Raw genomic sequence first — 23,333 nt, 5'->3', positions numbered from 1 at the left:
TACTGATAAATTAAACATGAACGTTTCAAAGAACTTGGCCTCCAAATGAGCAAACACCGGAAAATAAAGAAGAAAAGTGAGCACTGGATTACAAAATTTTGTACAATTTCATAAAACTTACGCAACCACTTTGTTCACTCTAAATGACTCCATAACCCGGCGAAGATCACCTTCTTCTTCAACAAACACATTTTCTGGTGTCTGTAATCTTAACGCATACAATTGGTTGTTTTCAACTCCTAGAACAGTAAGGTACCTCCTGTTCCATTCCATACTAACTACGCGATCTTTTGGCATAACTGCCAGTTCATTGTTGCTTGCATATGATTTTATGTTCACCTAGAAATCACATTCGAAAACACAGTATAAGCAAATAGTTCTAATAATGCAGAGGACTAACATTTACAACATCAAAATCACCTCACCTCAACTTGATAATAAAGCTTCCCATCATCAGCAACTCTTGAAGATGTAGCAAGAACTTTCCCCTCACGCTTCACTCCGAGTCTTGTAGACATGAACTCTGTCAGATACTGCCTAAGCACTCTATTTCCGGCTACTTCTGGCGGCCCCAGATCTTCGACACTCTTGTAATTCGAGGATGAAGGAGAGGACAAATCCACAGCTAAGTTTTCATCAAGAATATAAGGGTCTCTAAAGAAAATATCAGCTCCAGCACCTTTGACTTGAATCCAATTCTTTGGGTACTTGAATGAGTAGCCATCAAAACTATCTATGTATTCCCTTAACGTAACAGATGGTGCAGCAAATGCAGGACTTTGCAAACTGACTTGAGAAAAGATGCAACCTGACAAGATTAAGGCCATTGCATTCCTCCTGGGAACTGCAAAATCTTTAGTCTGATTATATATTAGAAATATATAGCAACAAAAACTCATATTTTCATGTGAAAATTATAAATGTGAGTATATATGGCCTAAATGTGATCCCTAGCATTGATTCACCTGACATTTGCTCAGTGAAGTTCACCAGCCATTGTGGTGATATGGTATTTGGTATAGAAAAGTAGAACAAGATCCAATGACATATGGAAAAGAAACAAAATTTGAAGGAAAATGGTACTAGTACTATATTAAACGAATTGGGTGGCCACTCACTGTAAGACTCTTCTTTGCATATGATGCTGTAACATGTAATGCTTCTTTCAGCTGTGATACCTTTCTCCTATACTGCAAAGTATGTATAAACATTAAGGAGGACAACTATTCAATGTAACTTCTAGCTAACAGTTTGAAACAGAAAGTAGAGCGAAGTATGTGAAAGACAGAATCACAGAAAGAGAACCCGGAGTTGAGTTTGGAGTTTGGTGCCATTGAAGTCGGAGAGAGAAGGAAGAGGAGAGAAAGAGGGTAGTCTGTGCTGTTGGTGCTGCTGCATCATCACCAACCTTGCCATGTTTCCCTATCCTGCTTTCCTTTTCTTGCTTTCTTCTTGCTGGTTACATCCACAGCCTATCATTCATATCATATTATCAGTAAGGATCTCCCTGACAGGGAGCCTAATCATATTGCAGGAAAGAAACAAGCCCAATAAAAAAACGCAGGCCGACAATACTGGTTCGATTATGGATATGGAAGCTACCACAATACCACATCAAGGTTCTTAGTTCTCCCACATGTCGTGGTTGAAAACAAAGATTTCTTTCTTTGGTAATGAATAAACTTCATTGAGGGACAAGCCCAAAAAGAAAGCCCGTAGACATGGGCAATTACAAAGACAAGCCTAACAAGCTAACAATCCACTAACCAAAAGAATAGCTTTCGACCAAAAAAAAAAACCAAAAGAATTGCTAGTAACAGACGGTCGCTTGTAACAAAAAGGGGAGGAATTCCGACCATTATGCCGGAATCACATTAGTTGCCATAGGGACAAGGAAAGCCGTTATTGCGAAGGACCAGTGATAAGGAAAGCGGCGGCTGATTAGCCCAACACAAAAGAACCACCGACTCGGATCCAATCGCAGCAGCAGTGTGAGTTACCTGATCAGACTCTATGGGAATCCAATCATTTAACCTCAGAGAAATTGGAGCATTGTGCTCTGATTTGTTGGATCACCAGTTGTGTCCTCCAATCCACACGTTTATGCTTCCGATTGAGCTCATCAACAACCTCAATAGAGTCTGATTCAACAATGATATTCGAAAGAGAGTGGGAGACAGGTTCATCCCCGCAAAAAATTAAAAATTGCATCCGGTCAATGCTCTTGCAACTCGAATTGCATACAACAAGTCTTATACATTATGCCAAACTATATACGATAAAACTCAAAAATAAGTTATAAACTAAAAACAACTCATCTCTTCTCATAAAAGTTTTATGTCTACGTATTATTCTTCACGATGTTACATCGTGTTTAAGAATATAGGAAATCAAAACCTTTTTTTTGCATATCTTGCAACATGTACAAGCGAAGGGTGACATGGTGTAGATCGAGCATCAGCTCTTTAACATTTTGCTAACATTTTGCCTACACCAATTGATTTACGTGTAATTTTCTTTTGGTTTTATTTTTTATTTTTGTAACATTCTTCTGGTTGTTTTAGCCTTTTGGGTACACAAAGTGCATGATAGTGATGATACAGAATACAAGTGGTGCATAGAAATGGCGCAGCCTATAAGTTGGGAATTGAAAAGTAGTGAACATGTCACCAATTCTTATCCACTGAGCTCGGGACACAGGAAAAATGGATGAGGCGCTTATTGCGTGTACGCAATAAACCCAAATTAGAAATTTGTAGTATATTTAAGAAATTATTTAACTAGACTCAAAATTTGCCACATACCCGCCACAATATTTTTTTTTTGAAATGGTGGAACCTTCGTTAGACAAGACCAAATAGCCTAATTACACAACCCGCACAAAGTAAGGCCAATAAAGAGAAAAACAAAGAACACGAGTCTCCAACTTGACCAAATTAGAACGAGTAATACGAAACCAGCAGCTCACTAAACTACAAGCCAAAGACCCTACAACCAAAAAATAAAAGCAATAAATCTAACTAGCCTACCACACCCACCACCAAAGGCTGCTAACTTCAATGTCTTCAAAGCCAACAACCAGATCAATAATGCCCGTACCCCATATGCCAAACCAATCTTGAAACGCAGATCAAATGGACACCCATCACCGAGAGAAAGAGCTCCCTCCAAACAACACCACACAAACCACCACCATAACACAATCCATGGAATAATAAGCATGGAAAACGGTGACTTAAATTTTAGCTTCTGATTTTGATATCTTAAGGATATTTGGACAATAAGCATCATAAATATATCTTTCAGATGAGTAACCATGTCTCAGTGATATGGTTTATCCAAATATTATAGTTTTCTATCATAAATTGAGAGTCAAGTTACATGAAACTATATTGTTAAAGCCGATATTTTAACAGTATCAACCATTTTCTCTACTTGATTACATCGATTACAATTAGACTTAGAGCATTGCCATGATTGTTGAAGACCATTATATTCATAAGTAGAAAAATACATTTTATAGCTAAATGCATCCAATTTGTTAATCATGGCAACATCAACATTCAACTAAGAAAGAATTTCTTTCTATGCAAGATTTGCATAATAAAATACTAGCCCCAAACACACCCTATGGGTGTAAAAAAAAAATTTAACAGTTAACTGAACGTGAAAAGAGAGAAAAATTGGTATGTGGAGGAGAGATAAACGTGGGGAACATATAGTTATGTTGTAAAGTGTGATTAAGTTTCTTTCTTTTTTTTCTTAATTTTTTTTTCATGTAACTTAACATAACTGTCCTTAAATTTTGAAAGTTATTTAATATTTTAAAAGTAAAAAAAAAATTATGTTTTGGTTAGAGAATAGAAGTTTGAGTATATTGCTTAGGGCCTAGCCCCTGGGTTACCCTTCCTTCCCTCTCCCAAAATCGCCTATATGCAAAACCAAAACTTGACTAATAATACTTTGTTTTCCCCCAATTTTGTCATCCAAGTCTTTGAGGCACCACACCACCCTTTCTTTCTGCTACAATTTCTCGTCTTCCTCCGATGACCCTCTTCTTCCCTCTCTGTAAGTTCGACGCCAATTCCACCTCTCCATTTTTAATCCTCATATCCCTTACAATAGCTCTATGTTCATCACCCTAGTTACAATTTTATAAAAGCTTTGATTTTTACTCTTGTTCTTGTTTGATATGATCTCCCGTAGTTTCCTTTGTCATTCTACAATGAAACCCACTTGTAGAATCATGACCAGTATCAAAAAGTCTGCTTTTTTCGCTTTCAAGTCTGTTGAAATCCACAATGGGCTAGCAAAGGCTGGAAATTTATCAAAGGTGTGTGCCAATTTTGAGCAGAAAAGCCAATATCATAGGCACCCGTGTCGTGTTTTAGGATTTGGGAGTGTTTTGAGTGATGCCCAGAAAGCTTTTAAGGTACCCAATTGGAGTTTTGGGCAATCTGGGGTTGTATCTAGGTCGTTTAGTACTAGGGTTGTTTCTGTTACTGCTAGAATTGATTCCAAAGGTCGTAGTTTTTCGACATCGGTGGAGACTCGTGTGAATGAGAACAAGTTTGAGAGGATTTATGTTCAGGGTGGAATGAATGTGAAGCCATTGGTGGTGGAGAGGATTGATAAGGATGAGAATGTTGTTGGGGAGGAACAGTCTAGGATAGAAGTTGCTGATGGAAATGTGGAGGGTGTGAATGAAGCTAAGGTACTGAGTTCCGAGAGGGAGCTTTCGGATATTGAGAAGGAGGCTTGGAGGCTGTTGAGGGAATCGGTTGTGACGTATTGTGGGAGTCCTGTTGGGACTGTGGCTGCAAATGATCCGGGTGATAAGCAGCCGTTGAATTATGATCAGGTGTTTATAAGGGATTTTGTTCCGTCGGCGCTTGCCTTCTTGCTCAAGGGGGAAGGAGAGATTGTGAGGAACTTTCTGCTTCATACATTGCAACTGCAGGTGATCATCTGCATCTGTTTTATCTCTTCATAGTTTTTCATGTTGTGTTGTTGACCTTCATGCTATCATCATTGCTGTTCTTATTTTTTGTAGTGGGGTTATCCTAATTCACGACTAACTGATGATTATCCCGAATGAATAACTTGGTTATCAACTTCTTGTCGATGAGAAATTATTAAATAATCAAAAGTATCATTTGTATTTTGTGTAAACATATAGAAACTTGTGGTCACAGAACTCATTTCTTCGCTAAAACCAACATTCCATCGATCATTTATATAGCCAAAAGGAGTCCTAATCTCTTTTATGTTTTAGCAATTCTCTGTCCAAATCTTTCATGCTGACAACGTCAACATAATGCACCTGGAATTATATGTTTCTGGTTTCATGAAGTTTCTAATCAGAGGTTTCTTTTTATCTTAGAGTTGGGAGAAAACTGTTGATTGCTATAGCCCAGGGCAGGGATTGATGCCTGCAAGTTTTAAAGTTAGAACTGTGCCTCTGGATGAGAATAAGTTTGAAGAAGTTTTGGATCCAGATTTTGGTGAATCAGCAATTGGCCGTGTTGCACCTGTAGATTCTGGTATGTAATATCCGAACATTATATGTTGTGATGCTAAAAATGTAATTCTTTAAAAGTTGTTGCACAAAGTCACTTGTTATTGTCATTAGCTGCTGTTGGATGCTTGATCTGTGCAGTTTGAAGATGTTATATATAGGAATTTTCAACCACAAAAAAAAATATATGTACTGAGTTTTCGCTTCCCAAATATGGTAATTTACTCAGTTGTGGTTCTGATGAATTCTTCTCTGACAGGATTATGGTGGATTATTCTGTTGAGGGCTTACGGAAAGATAACTGGTGACTATGGATTACAGGAAAGGGTGGATGTTCAGACAGGCTTGAAAATGATCCTGAACTTGTGTTTAACTGATGGCTTTGATATGTTTCCTTCTCTTTTGGTCACGGATGGCTCCTGTATGATAGACCGGCGGATGGGTATCCACGGTCATCCCCTTGAGATCCAGGTGAGTTCATTTATTCCGTAGTTCAGAAATCTGGTTTAAGCCAGTGAGTTATTAGGCGTGGATATAATTTGTACATGTAAAATTATTCTTTAGTCTATATTCCTAGCAGGTCCTTTCTTTGATTTGGCAGGTCAGATTAAATAGTGAATATTCCATCTTTGATGTACATGAAATGAAAACATCTTGCCTGGTAGGAGGCCAATAGGGTCTAATTAGATATCATGCTTAATGCTTTCTAGAGGCTGTAAAAAAGGACTGGGGAACATAGAATCATGATGCCGGTGGTTTCCTTCTTGAACTATCTAATTTTACCTTTACTTAGCTGACTTTAAAATTTTCTGAGAAACTGTGGCTGTATGTTGCTTATGCTGTTTGTTTGATATAACTCGGTTCTGATGTGGTCCGATCTATCTATTCATGACTTACAATTATACTGCTTCATATCTAAGTTCATTTATATGTTACCTCATCTTTGGCTAGTCTGATTTATACAAAGTTTGATTCTTCAGGCCTTATTTTACTCAGCTCTACGGTGCTCCCGCGAGATGCTTGCCGTAAATGATGGATCCAAGAATTTGGTAAGGGCTATCAACAACAGACTCAGTGCTCTGTCATTCCACATCAGAGAATATTACTGGGTGGATATGAGAAAAATGAATGAGATATATCGATATAAGACAGAAGAGTACTCTACAGAAGCCACAAACAAGTTCAATATCTATCCTGATCAAATTCCGTTATGGTTAATGGACTGGATCCCAGAGGAAGGTGGATACTTCATTGGCAATCTACAACCAGCTCACATGGACTTTAGATTTTTTACTCTTGGAAATCTTTGGTCTATTGTTTCATCTTTGGGTACTCCAAAGCAAAATCAAGCTATTTTGAATTTGGTGGAAGCCAAGTGGGATGATCTTGTGGGGCATATGCCTATGAAGATATGTTATCCTGCCTTGGAATATGAAGAGTGGCGTATAATCACTGGCAGCGACCCAAAAAATACGTGAGTTGGCTGCATTCTCCTGTTTGCATATTTCTGAGGGTATTCTAGATTTCTATAACTGTACTAATTTGGTTATCAACTCCGACAGCTCCTGGTCGTATCATAATGGTGGATCTTGGCCCACACTTCTGTGGCAGGTACGTTTTGCCTTGATGGAAGTTTATGATTTGTTGAGTGCAAAGATATAGACTTTTGTTGAATATAAGTGGGATTTACCCTCTAAAATGCATTAACTGTCCTATTGCAGTTCACATTGGCATGCATCAAGATGGGCAGAACAGAATTAGCTGAAAAGGCAGTTGCTTTAGCTGAGAAGAGGCTTCGAGCTGACCGCTGGCCTGAATATTATGATACCAGAACTGGGAAATTTATTGGAAAGCAATCTCGACTTCACCAAACGTGGACCATTGCCGGGTACCTTACAACTAAAATGCTGGTAGAGAATCCAGAGAAGGCGGCATTATTATTCTGGGAGGAAGATTACGAGCTTCTTGAGATATGTGTTTGCGCACTCAGCAAGAGTGGCCGGAAAAAGTGCTCCAGAGGTGCAGCGAAGTCTCAGATTCTTATATAATGAAACTCATTCTTTCAATGGCAACTTTGCCGTTGAACTGTACAGCAACAATTTTAGGATAGGATACGAAACGAGTTGGATAGAGAACAGTCTTCAACTGGAAGCGTTTATCATTAAGTCTTGTCATATGTTCCACACAGTAGGTGATTAATTCTGTCAGCCGATTAATTAGTTCGGTTGATCGGAATGGACAATTAAACTTACAAGTATGGAGGGTCTCTAGCACCTAATCCGATCTTGGTCAAATTTATGTAAATTACTTGCAAGTTATAACTGTTATAACTTGTCTACTTGAGTTTAATAAACTCATAGGTATTTTGATATTACTAGCCATGCCTATTTGACCTGATTCAAACTTCCACCTCCTCAGTTCTGCATTGGATACGTGAATGCTCCTCGGAAGCAGTCAATTACTATAGGCAATGTAGGAAAGAAAAACCATGGCCAAAGAAAGGTATAGGTAAAGTCAAACTAAGTAACAGACTGAATGCATAAAAGGTTCCCGCCAAGTATTTCTACTTAACTTACAAACTCTTACTTTGGTGGAGCATAAAGATTCAGAGAAGCCCTCTTCTTCTCTTATAATCACTGACTGTCAATGTTAAAGCATGTCTCCTGCCATCATCCTCTGGGACTTGGTACCCTACTGTGGCTTCAATCTTTTGTTTCCTCGCCAAGTATGCAGCCGGAGCCCCATGAGGTCCACCAAACTTCTGAAGTCCTGCCAACGAGATCGGCAGCTCAAAATTGTGCAATGTATATGACTCTGTAGCTCTGTCCACAGGAGCTCTTGTATCAACCAACTTTCCTGCACCAGCTGCAGCTTCCAACGCTGCTGCTGTTGCTGTCCTGCCAAACTCTCCCATTACTTTCGCTTCTGCCTTGTCACTAGTTGTACCTAGAATTCCATCTGCTGCCGCAGCAGTTTCATCTTCAGCGGCTTCATCTCCTCCGGGCTTTCCAACATAGTAATTCCTCGATCTGGTCCATCTTCTTGAGAAAGGATCATAACCAGCCTCCCCTGCTTTCAGATTTGTATTTATTGGTTTCAATCCAGAAGCATTCTTAAAATTCTCAAACCTGTTCTTCCTGTTCATCTCAGCTAACCTAATGGCCTTGGAATCTTTATCCTGGGATTGCCTGGATGCCTCCAATTCCAGGAGCCTGGTCTTAATCCTCCCAACTTCTTCCTCATCACGCTTGCTTCCTGCAACTTCCAACTGCCTCCTCAACCTATCCTTCTCAATTGCAATGTTCACGGGTCTTGCTGAGGCTCGTTTCTCCTGCAACATTTGCTTCACAGTTGTTGCTGAGTAGACAAATGTGTTTGATTTCTGTAGGGTCTCCCTCTTTTCTAATACATCCTGTTTGCTTGGCATGTAGCCAGCACTACGCTTCACTTCACTAATCCACTCATTGAACTCCTCCTCCTCTGGAGTAGAATTTGAGACCATAGCCATCTGCCACTTGGAAGCAGAATTTTCACTGCCCGAAACACAGTTCAAATATTTATGTGTCATTTTTCCCTCTAGCTGGTACCTCCGGTTAAAATCTGTGGCATCCACATCCTGAACCATGCAAAGCTTGTAGACTGGACCAGTTAATGATTTCCCAACTCCAACCCTAACAAAGCAACCCACAATTAACTCCTCAAAAAATGGTTCCATACACCATTTTGCAAGTTTCGACCTTGGGATGGTAATGTCCTTTATGTCCTGGTATGTTGGCTGCTCTATCTTTTCCTCATCACTATCATCATCATAAGCTGACCCTACATCTTCAGTTTGTAGCCCCCCATCATTTTCCATTTGATCGGAGTCAATCAGACTTGCTGCAACAAGAGATTTATGCTTGTTTGGTGAAAAATCCTGGCTACCAACATTTCCTTTTGTCGAATCCCTCAGATTACCGTGAGCCTTCGAGTCTTGTTGCTTCTGACGCTTCTTTTCGCGTAACTGACTCAATGCCTCACCAATGACAGCTGCTTTCTCAGCATTCCTAGCTGATGAGCGCACACCAGTTACTGGAACAGATGAAGTTTCTTTCTTTGATTGATTGGATCTATCTTTGTTTCTCTTTGATCTTAATTTTTCCATAAACTTCTTACCATCTTTCTTTTCTGCTCTATTGGTCAGAATCATCTCTCTTTCAAATTCAGTCATCTCTGAAAGCCGTCTCCGATCAGCATCATCCTTGTACAGGTCAGGACCAATATCAGATTCATCACTTTTTTCACTCTCATGATCAGAAGCATCATCATGCTCTTCGTCACTGCCTCTTTCAGAAGGGTCAAACCTCTTCTTCAGAGGTACTTGAGAGGGCTTCTTGCTTGCACAGCTACGGCCATCATCCGAATCTTCGTCCCCTGAGTCACTTTCATCATCAGAGAAGGAACGTCCATGTCGCTTTCTAGAAGGTGGAAGTTGCTGGTGATTCTTCACAGCTGCACTGGTTCGTCCTGCTGCCTCAAGGAGCAAATTCTCCAAGTCTGCCATGGTTTTCCTGTCTGCCTTCTGCAACAGTAATGCTTCTCACATACAGGGAGTAGTAATGTATATATTGACTACTGCAGCCATAAGAGAAAGATCATAAGATACATGCAAGACATAATGCAAACATATAGCACAAGAAGGATGTAATTGAATGACTTGCAGAAATCTTTATATTCAATTTATAAGAAAATTGAGTTCCTATCTCAATGTCGAAAATTTAACCTAACAAAAACTAAATCCACACATAATCTTTCTCAATATTATTTGGATACCAATTCAGCTCAAGAATTATGCAATATTATAAAGAAAGATACTCAGTAAGATTTTTTCTTGCATAGACAGTTGAATCCTCAATTCTCCAATTCTATAATTGATCTTAAAAATTCCGTTTAGATTAATACACAATTGTCGAATAGCAGCTAATCAATTATTTGAAATTTAAAACTAGCTAGCTCTTAGCATATTAAGAAATTACCAGAAACTATACGAATGATAGCAATTAAAAAAAAAACTAGAGTCCCACGAAACGCTCTAGTACGCATATACAACAAAGAGATGACTCCCTGCTAGGTTCACAAGGAGTTACATCACCAAATGGTTACTCAGTATTCATGAGAAAAACATAAATTTACTTTACTCCATATCTGCGCGGCATCTACACTGGTATAAACAAGTGAATGCATTTTACATGCTCCTTTCTCTCATAAATAAATAACAAATTCAATTCATATATGAAAACAAAAACACGATATCCACACGAGTATGAAACATTGAATGCTCTTTCCTTCCACATACAAGTTACATATTCATCTCAAGAGATATCTAAGGAAACACGACGAAATACAACAATCCCACCTCAATAGAAAGTCGTTTTATATCAAAGGTGTCTGCTTTAACCTTATTCCAAAACAAAATGGCTCTTTAGAATCTCACTGAAAGCAAAAGGTTTCCCATGGACTAACCCGAGTACCATCTACAGTGCCAACACTAATACTAAACGGGGGAAACAAAAACCAGAGTATGGATCATGGCTGTAATGATAAAACATCAAGAAAAGTAAAAAGGATCAACCTTTTCTCTGCTGAATTTTTTTTTACCCCAGACCCAAATGTAAAACCCCGAAATTACAGCTTAAAAATCCAACCTTTTCTTCAAGAAAGTCTCCAACTTTATGATCTAAACCATAAAATCAACACAATGCGTTCACCGAAAATAAGAGTGTCAAGAGTAAAAAGCCTAACTTTGCTGAAACGAGACAAGAACAAGAACATAAAATTCAAACACAAAACCTAACAATGTAGTACAATCGAAGAGATATACAACCATTCATGTAACCACAGTCAAAACAGCCAGAAGATAAAAGACAACAAACAAATTCAACATCTTGAACATAAGAAAACCTAAAAACCTTGTTTGATCGCTTGTAAAAAAAAATAGAAGAAGAAGAAGAAGTAAAAAGAGGTCACCTTTGTGATGAGGTAAATTGGGGAAATTTTGGTGAAGAAGAAAAGCAGAAGGCAATGCTGGTCGGAGAAGCAGGAAACAAAGGGAGATGAGGAAGAAGTGATTTGGGGAGTGAAGAATGTGAAGAGAGAGAGAGAGAGAGAGAGAGAGAGAGAGAGAGGGACAGAGAGGTCTAGTGTATAATGATACGTGTCATTGTGAACACAAAAGCTACCCTACAAGTGTCTGTCGTGACTCGTCTATATAGGCGCGCTGCGATAAATCTCCAAATTGGTTTTGGTAATTTCGTTTCTCGTTAAATCTTCTTTTTATTTTTTCGCACTAAATCTTTTTTTTTTATCAAATATTCTGAGTCTTGAAAGATCTCAATCTTAAAAGAAAACAAAGAAAATTATTAAGCACATATGAAATATTATGTTGGAAATGTAGAAATTCGTGTATACCATTATGTATAGTAGAGTCATCAATTTTGATAATTCAAATTGAATCGTGCATTTACGGTCAATGGAATGAACACTCTCGGTAGATAATGTATTAAATACAATTTTGTTTAATTACGTTTACAACAAGTACATCATATAGTTATACAAAAGATGACAGTTTTATCTATACAGTATTAAATATGCAATGACGTGATATTGGTTGTAAGTTTAGTGCAACACCCAGAGTCATACATAGAGATGTTTGCAATTCCTTGCAATGTCAAATTTCTTCAACGAAAGATGTATTGTAAATGTTGATTCAATTTGCTTTTACCATTATTCTTGATGCATGAATCATGAGAATTTTGAAGTATAAATGTACAATGAAAACAACTCTTTCAATGTAAAACTCATTGTCGTTCGTTATAGAACCCATATATGTATGATAACCGTCATATTCATACAAAACGAGACCTTGTCTCACAATGTTTGGCACCAAAAGTGCATATTTGAAGTGTAATGATATGCCGAAACATTCTAAACCTTTCAGCCTATACTTTTTTTTTTCTCAAAAAAAATTTGGTACCATAAACTCAACAACTTGTAGAACATTGTCTTTCAACGTAGTTAAGTTACCCTGTCATATGTTGGGATTCTTCATTATTTAGGTCTACCCTACAACTACAGCATACCCTACAACCATGAAATACCAAATCCCCCAAAACCTAATCAGTATTTCACAAAGAACCAACTCACAAACTTGAGCCTAATCGCATGAACCACACTAAAGCTCGTCTCTCTCCTTTGGTGATTGTGAGAATGCCAGAGTGCTCACAACTATAGCTTGCAACAACGAAAACATGTTCAACTTCAACAGATATGACCTCAAGAAAACTACTATCCAGAACCCACTTCAACCCCATACCACCCATCATCAGAAACTCACTCTTTTCCTCCCAAGAAACACCCACCCCATCAAACCCACCTTTTTTCTCCAAGGGCCCAACCCTCTTAGCCACAGACCTAATCAAGTCCTACTTCGAAAAGGGCTTAACCAAAGAAGCACGTCAAGTGTTCGATGAAATGTCTGAGAGAGATGTTGTTACTTGGACTGCCATGATTGCTGGGTACACTTCTTGCAGTCACCACAGCAGTGCCTGGGGTGTGTTCTGTGAGATGGTTGGGAGTGATATGGAGCCGAATGCGTTCACTTTTTCAAGTGTGCTTAAGGCTTGCAAGGGAATGAAGGCTCTTTCGTGTGGTGCATTGGTTCATGCGTCGACGGTCAAGTATGGAATGAAGGGTTCTATTTATGTGGAGAATGCGCTTATGGACATGTATGCTAGTTGTTGTGTAAGTATGGACGAAGCGTGCAAGTTGTTTAATGAGATTGATGAGAAGAATGCTGTGACTTGGACTAGTTTGATCACTGGTTATACTCATAGAGGTCATGGCTTTGACGGCCTTCAAGTTTTCCGTAGAATGTTGCTGGTAAGCTGCTGAATCATCCTCTTGTGGTTTGTGATATATGAATTGAGTTTACAAGATGCTACTTTTTTTTTGAAAGGGACTTACTTAAGTTTATTGGCATACAGGAAGAAGTGGAACCAAACCCATTTAGCTTTTCAATTGCGGTTAGAGCCTGTGCTTCAGTTGGCGCGCATACTTTTGGCAGGCGAATACATGCAGCTATAATTAAGTACGCCTTCGAGGCCCATCTTCCAGTCATGAATTCCATACTGGACATGTACTGCAGGTTTGGTTGTTTATCGGAGGCAAATCAGTACTTTGATGAAATGAGCCAAAAGGATTTGATCACCTGGAATGCCTTAATTTCCGGATATGAAAAATCGGATCCTAGAGAGTCCCTACGTATGTTTTCCCGTATGGAGTCTGAAGGCTTTAGTCCGAATTGCTTCACATTAACAAGTGTTACTGCGGCCTGTGCTAACTTGGCCGTTTTGAACTGTGGTGAACAAGTTCATGGTGGAATTATCCGTAGAGGTTTTAACAAGAACTTAGCATTGGCTAATACACTTATTGACATGTATGCCAAGTGTGGAAGCGTTACTGAGTCACACAAAATATTTAGTGAAATGTCTGATAGAGATTTAGTCTCCTGGACTTCCATGATGGTTGGTTATGGGGATCATGGATATGGGAAAGAGGCAGCTGCTCTGTTCGAAGAGATGGTAAAGTCTGGTATTAGGCCAGACCGAATAGTGTTTATGGCGGTTCTCAGTGCTTGCAGTCATGCTGGACTTGTAGATGAAGGCTTGAGATATTTCAATTCAATGATAAAGGGTTATAAGGTTACTCCAGATAAGGACATATATTGTTGTGTGGTGGATTTGCTGTGCCGTGCTGGGAGAATTGAGGAAGCATATGAGTTGATAGAGAGCATGCCATTTAAGGCTGATGAGGCGGTTTGGGGTGCATTTCTTGGAGCTTGCAGAGCACATAAGCTTCCACGTTTGAGCAGATTAGCTGCTCAAAGGATATTAGATTTGAGGCCAAAGATGGCAGGAACATATGTAATGCTGTCAAATATTTATGCCGCTGAGGGTAAATGGGGGGAATTTGCCAATATGAGGATGTTGATGAGAGGAATGAAAAAGAAAGAAGCAGGACAGAGTTGGATTGAGGTAAGAAATCAGGTTTATGGTTTTGTTGTAGGAGATAAGATGGGTTCTCATATGAAGTGGGTTTATGGGGCTTTAGAATTTCTGATTTGGCATATGAAAGAGGCAGAGCACCCAACTGATTTGGATTGTTCTATACATGACCAAGATAATGGAACTTGAACAGTAGTTGAAGCAACTTCTTGAGATATAAATATATTGATTGGCATGGCATTCTATTGTTGTGAACACGCATCATAATGGACAACATGGTATAGATCAGTTTAAATGCCTCTCACAAAAAATATTCAGTTTGGTTGGTTCAAGCCATACAAGATCAAAACTTCATTTTTCACAATTGTTATCTTCCTTTCTTTTCTTTTTTTACCTGAAAGCTAACCATTATGATTATACTGTGAACAAAATTCAGAACTGAATAGAGCAATTTTACTCCCTCTTTGGCTGACAAAGAAAAGCGACAATCCTAACTCGAAAGAGCTTTGTATATTGTTTTGTTGAGTTAAAACTTAAAAACAACAAATAAGAAAAAAATAGAGAATTTCTATACACTGGAAAATAATTAAATATCAGTAATTAAAATCTCTTTTTTGTGAATACATCAGTAGTTGAATTTACCCTCAACTAGTTTTCTCTTCAGAAATCAAGATCTATGAGGGTGATGCTGCTATCCTCCTCCGGGCACTGAGACGTCCAGTGGTGGCCAAACCTCAGACAATTACGTCATTAATTTACCCTCAATTTGGTTTTTGCTGAAAATAAAAATCAAAAGCATACCAGGAATTACGTCATTAACTATCGGAGGAGGGGGACGTGGGTTATAAGTGATACGGCGCTTTGGTCCTTGAGGAAGAGAAACTGTGCAGGTAGAGTACATGTATTGTGAGAAACCAAATATGTACCATATACATGATTCCAAAAGCCAAATTGAGTTGAATAAACTTACAAGCAAAAACATCATCATCATCCTCCTCGGTAGAATCGTAACAATGAACCCAGTAAATGGAAGCGCTGTGATTGTCACAACATTTTGAGGTTCTGATGCCAAAAAAACAGAATGGATGACATTGAAATTAATCGAAATTCCGGATCACAAAACCTAAAATTGGTTTGAACAAGACTTACCATAAGGCCCCTGGATTTCGAGCAGGCTCACAAAATCAGACCATTGCAATCTCTAGCAGAATGGTGATACTTAACCATCAGATGGATGAGTTTCTGATAAATTGTTATGTACCAGTTCAAGATATCTTCAGTATCAGAGGCTGGCTGCGTCTTCAACTTATTTTATCGCCGTGAGAAAACTCAACTGACATTTTGTACAGTCTGAATCATTCCACAAGAGGTTTAAACCATTGGTATCTGGTGGTTCTGAACTTCTAGTTCATCCTTTCCTCCAACACAAGAAAGGCCGGTCCCTCCAGTACATGAATATGCATCAACATTCACCATGTTATATGTTGTTGTCGTGGCTGTTCGCTTCAAGGCATCATGTTGCTCTGTTGGTATGCCTTTCTATAACCAAGAACATCCACTAGGTGGATAATGTTTGAACCAACTTCAGTACTATCTACTACCAATAGTCATTGCAGGAACAAGATCCCTGCTTAAAGTGGTGAAACCGGTGCTTGTCCCTCACCACAATGTCTCGACCAAAAGCTTTTGAGACGAATTTTGCTGCCATGTGACAATCATTACATATTCGCAAGTTTTTATTATTTGTATTAGCGATGGTGGACTGATAGCTATTAGTCCAAAGGCAATTGCCAATTTCTCATTGTGTCTGAAAACAGTAGTTTCCTTCTCCTCTTCATCAATGTCAAAGGACACCTCATTTGTATTCGGTGCATAACCTTCCCTCTTCAATTTCCGAGCCATTTCATCTAGCATAGCCTCAATCTCTTTCATTCTAGGGTGCTTCTTATCTCCAGCAAAAAATTCAGGTACTGTACCATCTGCTTCAATCATGCTACAACCTGGCGTCTTTACCACCCCATGCCGCATCATTATTCCCCTTATCTCTTGAACACCATCCCAATCACCTTTCGAAGCACATATGTTGGACAACAACACATGAAACCCATCATGGTTAGGATCAAGCTCAATGAGTTTTCTTCCTATCCTCTCACCCCTCTCATGGTCCCCATGTTTCTAACAAGCCCCCAGTAAGGCACCCCATGAAGCAACGTCTGGTGTCATAGGCATACTTTCAATGAGGTCCTCTGCCTCCTTGAGCTTACCAGCACGTCCGAGAAGATCAACCATGCATCCGTAATGCTTAACATTGGGTTCAATCTTGTGTTCCAGCATCATGGAATCATAATGGTGACGCCCCTCATGGTAGCCCATGTGACGACAAGCTCCAAAGACTCCCTTAAAGGTTATCTCATTAGGTGCTACACCACATTTCTTCATCTCTGAAAACATTTCAAGTGACTTCTCCACTACACCATTCATTGCCAACCCAAGAATAAGAGCATTCCAAGCAGAAACTCCTTTATCTGCCATCTCCTCAAAAACCTCCAATGCGTTTTCCACACACCCGCATTTCAAGTACATGAATCCGTTGTCCCAGGTCAAGGGCAGTCAAATGAGTGCAAGCTGAAATGACACTCACCAAAGTGGTCTCATCAGGCTTTATTCCAGAAAGCTGCATCCCCTCAAACAATGCCAGAGTTTCTGAAAAACGGTCATGTTGTGCATAGCCTGATATCATTGCACTCGAGGAAGCTACATCCCTCAGGCATGGAATCAAAAAATCTCTGAGCAGTTTCAACTAGACTACATCTGAAGTACCCCGATATCATTGAGTTCCAAGATATCTGATCCAAATTGTAGGCTGCATTGAACAGTTTCTCGGCAACCATTATCTCCCCACAACTAGAATACATATGAATGAACGCATTCTGAAGATTAACATAACTTTCAATACCAATTTTCACAACTAATCCATGGATCAAATTCCCTGTGTGGACAGCTGACAAATGTGCACATGCCGAAAGTATGCTAATCACCACAACCTCGTCCACCACAACGCCATCAGCAACCATTCTCACAAACATATCCAAAGCCTCCTCATACATCTCATTTTGCTCGAAACAAGAAATCAAAGTGATCCACGAAACCATATCCTTCTGAGGCATACCATCAAACAACCGCCGAGCCTCATTCACACAACCTCTTTTACCAAACAATACAATCATAGAATTCGAAGCAATCGTGTTCCTCACCGGCATCTGATCATATATACATTTTGCCTGCTCCACATCCCCAACCCTAACATAACCTGCTAGTATCGAATTCCACGCAACCGAATCCAACACAGACATTTCATCAACACATTGCGTGCATCTCTCATATTGTCACAAATTGAGTACATGTGGATCATTGTGTTCTGCACATACACATCTGAACCAAACCCAAACCTCAAAACATGACCGTGAATCTGTCTTCCTTCAAACTCTGCTGCTCTCATAGCACAAGCTTGAACTAGAATTGGGTAAGTATAGTTATCTCTATCCCCATTCTTACCCAACATCAATTTATAAAGACTTAAAGTCTCTTGGGGAACAAGTCTATGTACATAAGCTTTCATCATAGTCTTCCAAGTGAACCCATTTGGGTTCTCAATGTGGTTGAAAACTCTCAATGACAAATCAATGTCACTAAAACAAGAGTCAGTAGAGAACTTAAGCACTCCACTTACAGCATATGTGTCACTAATGAAACCAGCGAGGATCATCTGAGATAGTATTTGGTTGAACTGCTTGAGATTCTTGCATTTGGGAGAAGTTGGGTTGCTAAGATTGACAAGTTAATGGTCATTTTAGCCAAGTTCATAGCTAAAGATCTGAACTTTGGAGAGGTTTGAAGTGTAACAACTATAAAGGTTCGGCCTTTGAAGCAAACACATCTCGGTAATCGCAAAAATTAGCTCCCGCCAATATAATTCCGCAAATCAACACTTGACACGTTGACACTGTTCCAGCCCACAAAGTGAGTAATAATATCCCTAAAACCAGTGTGAACTAATTACCTCGAAAAGGTGTTCAACTTCAGCAGAAGCCTGACTCCTGGTTTGGTCCCCATGACGAAAACGCCTCCACCGTCTCCGCCGCGTGAAGATTTGATAGAAGAAATTGGAGAGGTTAGCAAAGTTTTGATTTTTTCTGATAATTTCTTGCATTCCGATCAACATTGCCGGAATTCAAGCGAGACTGATTGCCTAGACGTTTAGGTTTGCGTTTATATCTTTATATCTCTCAAGATTTAACCCCGAGGTAAAAATAAATTGTGTGTAAACAATATTGGGTTGTCAACCTTGTAGCTGTTTAAGTGATCTTAGTGTAGCTTTGTGCTTGAGCATGTTGATTTGTGATGTCATTTGTTTTTTGTAATTTGTTTTGTTGTGTGTTAATAAGACTTTGGAAACTGATTTGTTCTGGTGATGCTAATACTGATGAAGCTGGCAAGTACTCAAGACAGAAACTTTGTATGCATCTGCATTGTCATAGTTTGCTGATGATACCTTTTTTGGCAGTACATTATGTTCTTTTTCAGCTGTGGTCTACTTTTTGGAGATGTTTTAGTATATGTAGCGTATTTTTGTTCATGAACTCTGATTGTTAAATTGCAGAATGATCTGATTGTGACTGATGAAATGTTCACCAATCGAGCATTGGTTGAGGTCAGCAGTGATGAGGAAGGATTTCATGGTTCTTGGTTTGCTGCAACTTTGGTGAAATCATTGAGGAAAGGAAAGTTCCTTATTGAGTACAAGTGCTTGTCGACGGAGGATGGTTCGGAACTTCTGAGAGAAGAGGTTGATAACATGCACATTCGGCCCCATCCGCGGGAAAATGTTGTCGATCATTTCAAGCAACTTGACGAGGTTGATGCTTTGTTCAATGAGGGTTGGTGGGTCGGTGTCATTTCTAAGGTTCTAACGGGTTCAAGGTATATAGTCTACTTCAGGGAAACTTGTGAGGAACTTGAATTTCAGCACTCTGAGTTAAGGCTTCATCAGGATTGGATTGATGGCAAATGGGTTATCCCATCTCGGGTATGGCCCTATCTTATCTTAACCACTTTATTTGACATATATCAGCTACTTTGCTTTAGTGTTCTATGGAAATTTCTCTGAAAAACTGAGTCATTGGTTGCAACATTTTACACTAAAGTAGCAAGCTTTGTGCTAAGATGAACTGTTTTCGAAACCATATATTTGATTTCTTCCTGTATGATCATGACTATAGTTGGAATATATTTTAGAGTCCAACTGTTTCCTCAACTCTTTTACATGAGGTGAGACTCGTATCAATTTCGAAGTCGCATGAGTCTAACATCTTGTATGAGAATGATAAAGCAGTTGGGAAATACTGTAGTCCTATAGCATCTGCAAAGACTTTAGTCAGAAGATGGGATGACAAAATACAAAGTGAACAATTGAACCTGTCCATAATTTGGTCCTGGGAGAGTGCCTGCAGTTGTTAGGGTTAATCTTGTAGGTAACTTTTCTTTTTAGTAGTTACTGTTTAAGATTGCACACCATAAATGAAAAGGGAGTAGGACAGTTAGTCATAAATGTTGAGAGTTAGAGCTGCTTACAGTTCTACTTGCAAGCTGAAAGCTACTCATGGTTGTCTGTTGGGGGTTTGAGTTAAGTGGTCGGAGAACTACATCACTACATCGTGTGGCATATTATGATGGCAACACTTATTCTCTTCTAGGTGTCGACGTCTAATAGTAATTTCCAAAATCACACATCTTTTTAACACATCCTGTTATTGTAGTTTTATCGAATTGTGGGCTGATTCAGTATTCTTGGCAGGACTTGAAGTTATAATTCTGTTGAAAGTGCAATATGATTTCTCTGAAGTACTTGTGAGACCTAATGCTTATCTTATATAGTCGATCACTTTGCCTGAGATCCCCTCAAATCAAGACTCCTTGGAGCTGTTAAACCGTGGCCAGATTTGTAAATTCCTTTTTACCAGCAACTATAATTTAGTAGGACGAGTTGTTTCAGGCTTTCAGCATTCTTCATGCACTCTGAGAATGAAGTTTTGTGACAGGGTGTCAATAATTGATGGAAATTTGGTCTTGTAATATAAATTTACATTTGCTAGATGAAATCCCTAGAATTTGCATCCAAATGGTAATGTAGTCCTTTTAACTGAATGCAATTCTCATGTATCCCTAGATATATCATCTACCTACTATCATCTTCTTTTCTCATCCTTGTTTGCCTTCTGGTTGTGGTCCAAAATTCAAATATTACAACAAGCTTCTACTTGAGGGAATTTGGTTGACAGCCATCATTTTCAAGAGATCTACAAATCTGAGTATTTGCAGGCGGTAGTTTAGTTACTTTAGTGATCAATATGAACTATATCTGTCTTACCTCTATCAGAGTTGGAGCAATTGGACTTGTAGTTTGACTTCTTCAATTCTAGACCATTTAATGCTCTTTGGTAAGTAATAAATATGATTAATACCTCCTTTCAGGGGTCTAGCATCAAATACCAGATTATGTCTTGGAAAAGTGACTAAGCAATAGAACCAAGCAAGCGCCTCTCTTCGTCAATTTCTGGGTCAAAGATGGGTGGAAAGATCTTTATCAATTTGAAGCACTTCTTTACGCATCCATTTGAAGCACTTCTGTTCACGTAAAGAACGTGAACAATGAAGATAGATCGATTCAGAACACAACAACACTTGCTAAAACCAAAGACACCAAAGCCCTGAAAAAGACATTACACTTGCACATGTTTGCCTCTACTCCCAACTCAGAACTAATAGCCAGTATAGGGGAAATGTAAATCTTTATTTCAAATGAAGCCAATAGCATTACATATGATCAAAATAGGGACCTGGAAACAAAGCCGAATCCTTTTTCTGGGCTATGGTAATAGGAGTACCATAACACATCATACACCTTGAAATTTATGGCCTAGACTTCCACAGCTTCAGGGACATCCTTCTCCTTCACAGCCTTGCCATCACCATCTGGGCTATCAAGCTCGAAAGCCGAGGCAGGAAATGTCCTATATAGCCCTGTAGGAGTCTTGAAGGTGATCTTCCCAGTTGGGGGGTCATCCAAGTAGATTTCACTGACCGTCACCCAGACCAAGAGCTCCTTGGTCTTGACTCCAGTGAGCTTTTTGATCTTGCCCTTCTCAACAACGGCTGTGATCTCAGTTCCATAGCTGGCCTGCCTCCCAACCTTCTCAAACTTGTGGGTGGTGCTCTTCTTCTGCTTGAGCCAAACAAAGCCAGTGTCTTTGATGTAGCCACATTCCACCATGTCCTTCATGGGAAGGAGACCATTGGGGAGACCCATCTCTGTGAGCAAGAACTTTGATTTCTCCTGGCAGATTTCTTCTCCATGGTAGAGCTCATCAGCCTTGGCTCTCACCTCCTCAGTAATAGCAGACATTCTTCTAGTTTTTAGCGGTATTTGGTTTTTTGAAATGAGCTCCAATTGTGTGAACAAAGGTGAGGGATGAGCCTTGTGTTGGGAGCAAGGGATTCATATAGCTAGGATGTTAGAACTTTGCCCTTGTGGGTTCTTTAAATTATCAGAATTGCCACTACAGTTACCCTCCTATGTCACATCAATTGCTAATAGACCATCTAGTTTTGTCTAAAACTTTAACTAAATAATGTCCTCTAGAATTGACACTTACCCAATTGGGCTTAGGTTTGGGCAAATGATACATAAATTCTGCCGATGAGGATCTTACATTACATGTAGGAGGGATCTCAAATCTAGTGCTTATAATGAATTTTTTTCATAAAGTATGTCTAGTAAGTACATTATCATTCAAACAAGAATATCATATTTATAAGGCACGTTACGACTTAAATATGCGTCGTCTGATTATTTATATGCTCAATTACATTAATTTAGGTGCCGTGACAAGTTTACTAAGTAAATTTTTTTTTTTTTGAGAATATCTCTTTTGGCAAGAGGACTAGTTTTCTTGTAGAGTAAGGGTATGAAGTTGTTATGTGTTCGAGACAGTTGGGAGGAGTAATGGCGTAGTTAAGATGGGCAGGGCAGGGTTAATCTTACACGAATGGCAGTGCTCCACGTAGTATATAGTTGGGATCGGTCACTAATTAATGGGAGTTGACATACTATCTGATATATGGGCACAGAAGGGAAAAGAGAGAGATGGGGAAAAAATGCAGAGCTTAATTAGTAGCTTATTGGCTGCATGAGTCGGTACATAATGTATTGTTCAACACATGTTCATTGTTTTTTCATGGACTTCAATACAAAATTTGACCAAATTTGTGTGTAGGATAAATCTAAAGCTGATTTTCGATGATTTAAAGAAATATCGATTGAAAAGATTTAGATATTAGTAAGTAAATTCATAGTTTCTCTATGATTGCTTTTCTTCATAAATTCTACAATATTCCGAAATATGTCTCCGAACTATATAAATTATGAGGTAGGCTTTAGGTGCCGATAATTAGCGTGCAAAAATTGATTAGGTGATGGACCAAATATTTGTATCTTTTCGATATCTCTTGAGATCATCAGAAATGAGCTTTGTATATAGAATAACATACTTGTGGTGGAGTGATGTATCGATTGTACCTAGAGGAACAATGAACATGAGTTCAGCAATAGAGGTAGGAAGACAATGTCATGTCTTAATCTTGGTATAGTTTCCTTTCAAAGTGATCTTCTTACCCCTTGGTCCATCAGACAAGGACATATGTTAACATAACACAAG

At 39.1% G+C, this 23,333-nt stretch overlaps 6 protein-coding genes and 1 pseudogene across 12 annotated transcripts; 3 read left to right on the top strand and 4 right to left on the bottom strand.

The window, feature by feature from the left end:
- Positions 1-17: 17 nt before the first annotated feature.
- Positions 18-1,460, bottom strand: LOC126801018 (psbP domain-containing protein 1, chloroplastic). Of its 6 annotated transcripts, none has more exons than XM_050528460.1 (4): positions 1,306-1,460; positions 1,119-1,190; positions 426-860; positions 18-339 (listed from the first exon to the last, which is right to left on the bottom strand). In XM_050528460.1, exons 1-4 carry the CDS (start codon positions 1,414-1,416, stop codon positions 118-120), a joined length of 840 nt encoding a protein of 279 aa, XP_050384417.1. In that variant the 5' UTR covers positions 1,417-1,460; the 3' UTR covers positions 18-117. The 6 variants fall into 6 exon arrangements, with proteins under 6 accessions (XP_050384417.1, XP_050384418.1, XP_050384421.1 ...); XM_050528461.1 differs by having other exon boundaries at positions 426-837; positions 1,306-1,452; XM_050528464.1 differs by having other exon boundaries at positions 426-844; positions 1,306-1,351.
- Positions 1,461-3,901: 2,441 nt separating this feature from the next.
- On the top strand, positions 3,902-7,876 carry LOC126800870 (alkaline/neutral invertase A, mitochondrial). Its single transcript, XM_050528291.1, has 6 exons — positions 3,902-4,960; positions 5,384-5,543; positions 5,778-5,989; positions 6,499-6,992; positions 7,081-7,129; positions 7,240-7,876. Exons 1-6 carry the CDS (start codon positions 4,193-4,195, stop codon positions 7,564-7,566), a joined length of 2,010 nt encoding a protein of 669 aa, XP_050384248.1. The 5' UTR covers positions 3,902-4,192; the 3' UTR covers positions 7,567-7,876.
- Positions 7,877-8,123: 247 nt separating this feature from the next.
- On the bottom strand, positions 8,124-10,061 carry LOC126800871 (protein RTF1 homolog). Its single transcript, XM_050528292.1, has one exon. The coding sequence runs from the start codon at positions 10,059-10,061 to the stop codon at positions 8,124-8,126; it is 1,938 nt and encodes a 645-aa protein (XP_050384249.1).
- Positions 10,062-12,691: 2,630 nt separating this feature from the next.
- LOC126799577 (putative pentatricopeptide repeat-containing protein At1g56570) lies at positions 12,692-14,840 on the top strand. The gene is made up of 2 exons (XM_050526807.1): positions 12,692-13,435; positions 13,540-14,840. The coding sequence occupies exons 1-2, from the start codon at positions 12,824-12,826 to the stop codon at positions 14,746-14,748; spliced, it is 1,821 nt and encodes a 606-aa protein (XP_050382764.1). The 5' UTR covers positions 12,692-12,823; the 3' UTR covers positions 14,749-14,840.
- Positions 14,841-15,568: 728 nt separating this feature from the next.
- Positions 15,569-18,672, bottom strand: LOC126800980 (pentatricopeptide repeat-containing protein At1g08070, chloroplastic-like; annotated as a pseudogene).
- On the top strand, positions 18,638-20,049 carry LOC126800103 (protein AGENET DOMAIN (AGD)-CONTAINING P1). Of its 2 annotated transcripts, XM_050527393.1 has the most exons (3): positions 18,649-18,730; positions 19,005-19,075; positions 19,220-20,049. In XM_050527393.1, the coding sequence occupies exons 2-3, from the start codon at positions 19,031-19,033 to the stop codon at positions 19,724-19,726; spliced, it is 552 nt and encodes a 183-aa protein (XP_050383350.1). In that variant the 5' UTR covers positions 18,649-18,730; positions 19,005-19,030; the 3' UTR covers positions 19,727-20,049. The 2 variants fall into 2 exon arrangements, with proteins under 2 accessions (XP_050383349.1, XP_050383350.1); XM_050527392.1 differs by lacking the exon at positions 19,005-19,075 and having other exon boundaries at positions 18,638-18,730.
- A 1,341-nt stretch (positions 20,050-21,390) lies between these two features.
- Positions 21,391-22,071, bottom strand: LOC126800104 (uncharacterized). Its single transcript, XM_050527395.1, has one exon. It carries the CDS (start codon positions 22,019-22,021, stop codon positions 21,536-21,538), a length of 486 nt encoding a protein of 161 aa, XP_050383352.1. The 5' UTR covers positions 22,022-22,071; the 3' UTR covers positions 21,391-21,535.
- Between the last annotated feature and the right edge of the window lie 1,262 nt (positions 22,072-23,333).

Source organism: Argentina anserina, chromosome 6 (assembly GCF_933775445.1).
Source record: "Argentina anserina chromosome 6, drPotAnse1.1, whole genome shotgun sequence".
Classification (NCBI taxonomy): Eukaryota; Viridiplantae; Streptophyta; class Magnoliopsida; order Rosales; family Rosaceae; genus Argentina; species Argentina anserina.
Note: the sequence above shows the minus strand (reverse complement) of the source record. Positions and strands in the feature narration are given on the sequence as shown.

Coding starts and splice junctions, on each gene's coding strand:
- LOC126800870 (XM_050528291.1), top strand. CDS start 4,193: ATGATCTCCCGTAGTTTCCTTTGTCATTCTACAATGAAACCCACTTGT. Junction 4,961..5,383: donor TTCATACATTGCAACTGCAG/GTGATCATCTGC, acceptor TTTTTATCTTAG/AGTTGGGAGAAAACTGTTGA. Junction 6,993..7,080: donor GGCAGCGACCCAAAAAATAC/GTGAGTTGGCTG, acceptor CAACTCCGACAG/CTCCTGGTCGTATCATAATG.
- LOC126800103 (XM_050527392.1), top strand. CDS start 18,671: ATGACGAAAACGCCTCCACCGTCTCCGCCGCGTGAAGATTTGATAGAA. Junction 18,731..19,219: donor TGATAGAAGAAATTGGAGAG/GTTAGCAAAGTT, acceptor GTTAAATTGCAG/AATGATCTGATTGTGACTGA.
- LOC126799577 (XM_050526807.1), top strand. CDS start 12,824: ATGACCTCAAGAAAACTACTATCCAGAACCCACTTCAACCCCATACCA. Junction 13,436..13,539: donor TTTTCCGTAGAATGTTGCTG/GTAAGCTGCTGA, acceptor ATTGGCATACAG/GAAGAAGTGGAACCAAACCC.
- LOC126801018 (XM_050528460.1), bottom strand. CDS start 1,416: ATGGCAAGGTTGGTGATGATGCAGCAGCACCAACAGCACAGACTACCC. Junction 1,191..1,305: donor AACTCCAAACTCAACTCCGG/GTTCTCTTTCTG, acceptor CATACTTTGCAG/TATAGGAGAAAGGTATCACA. Junction 861..1,118: donor ATGCAAAGAAGAGTCTTACA/GTGAGTGGCCAC, acceptor ATATATAATCAG/ACTAAAGATTTTGCAGTTCC.
- LOC126800871 (XM_050528292.1), bottom strand. CDS start 10,061: ATGGCAGACTTGGAGAATTTGCTCCTTGAGGCAGCAGGACGAACCAGT.
- LOC126800104 (XM_050527395.1), bottom strand. CDS start 22,021: ATGTCTGCTATTACTGAGGAGGTGAGAGCCAAGGCTGATGAGCTCTAC.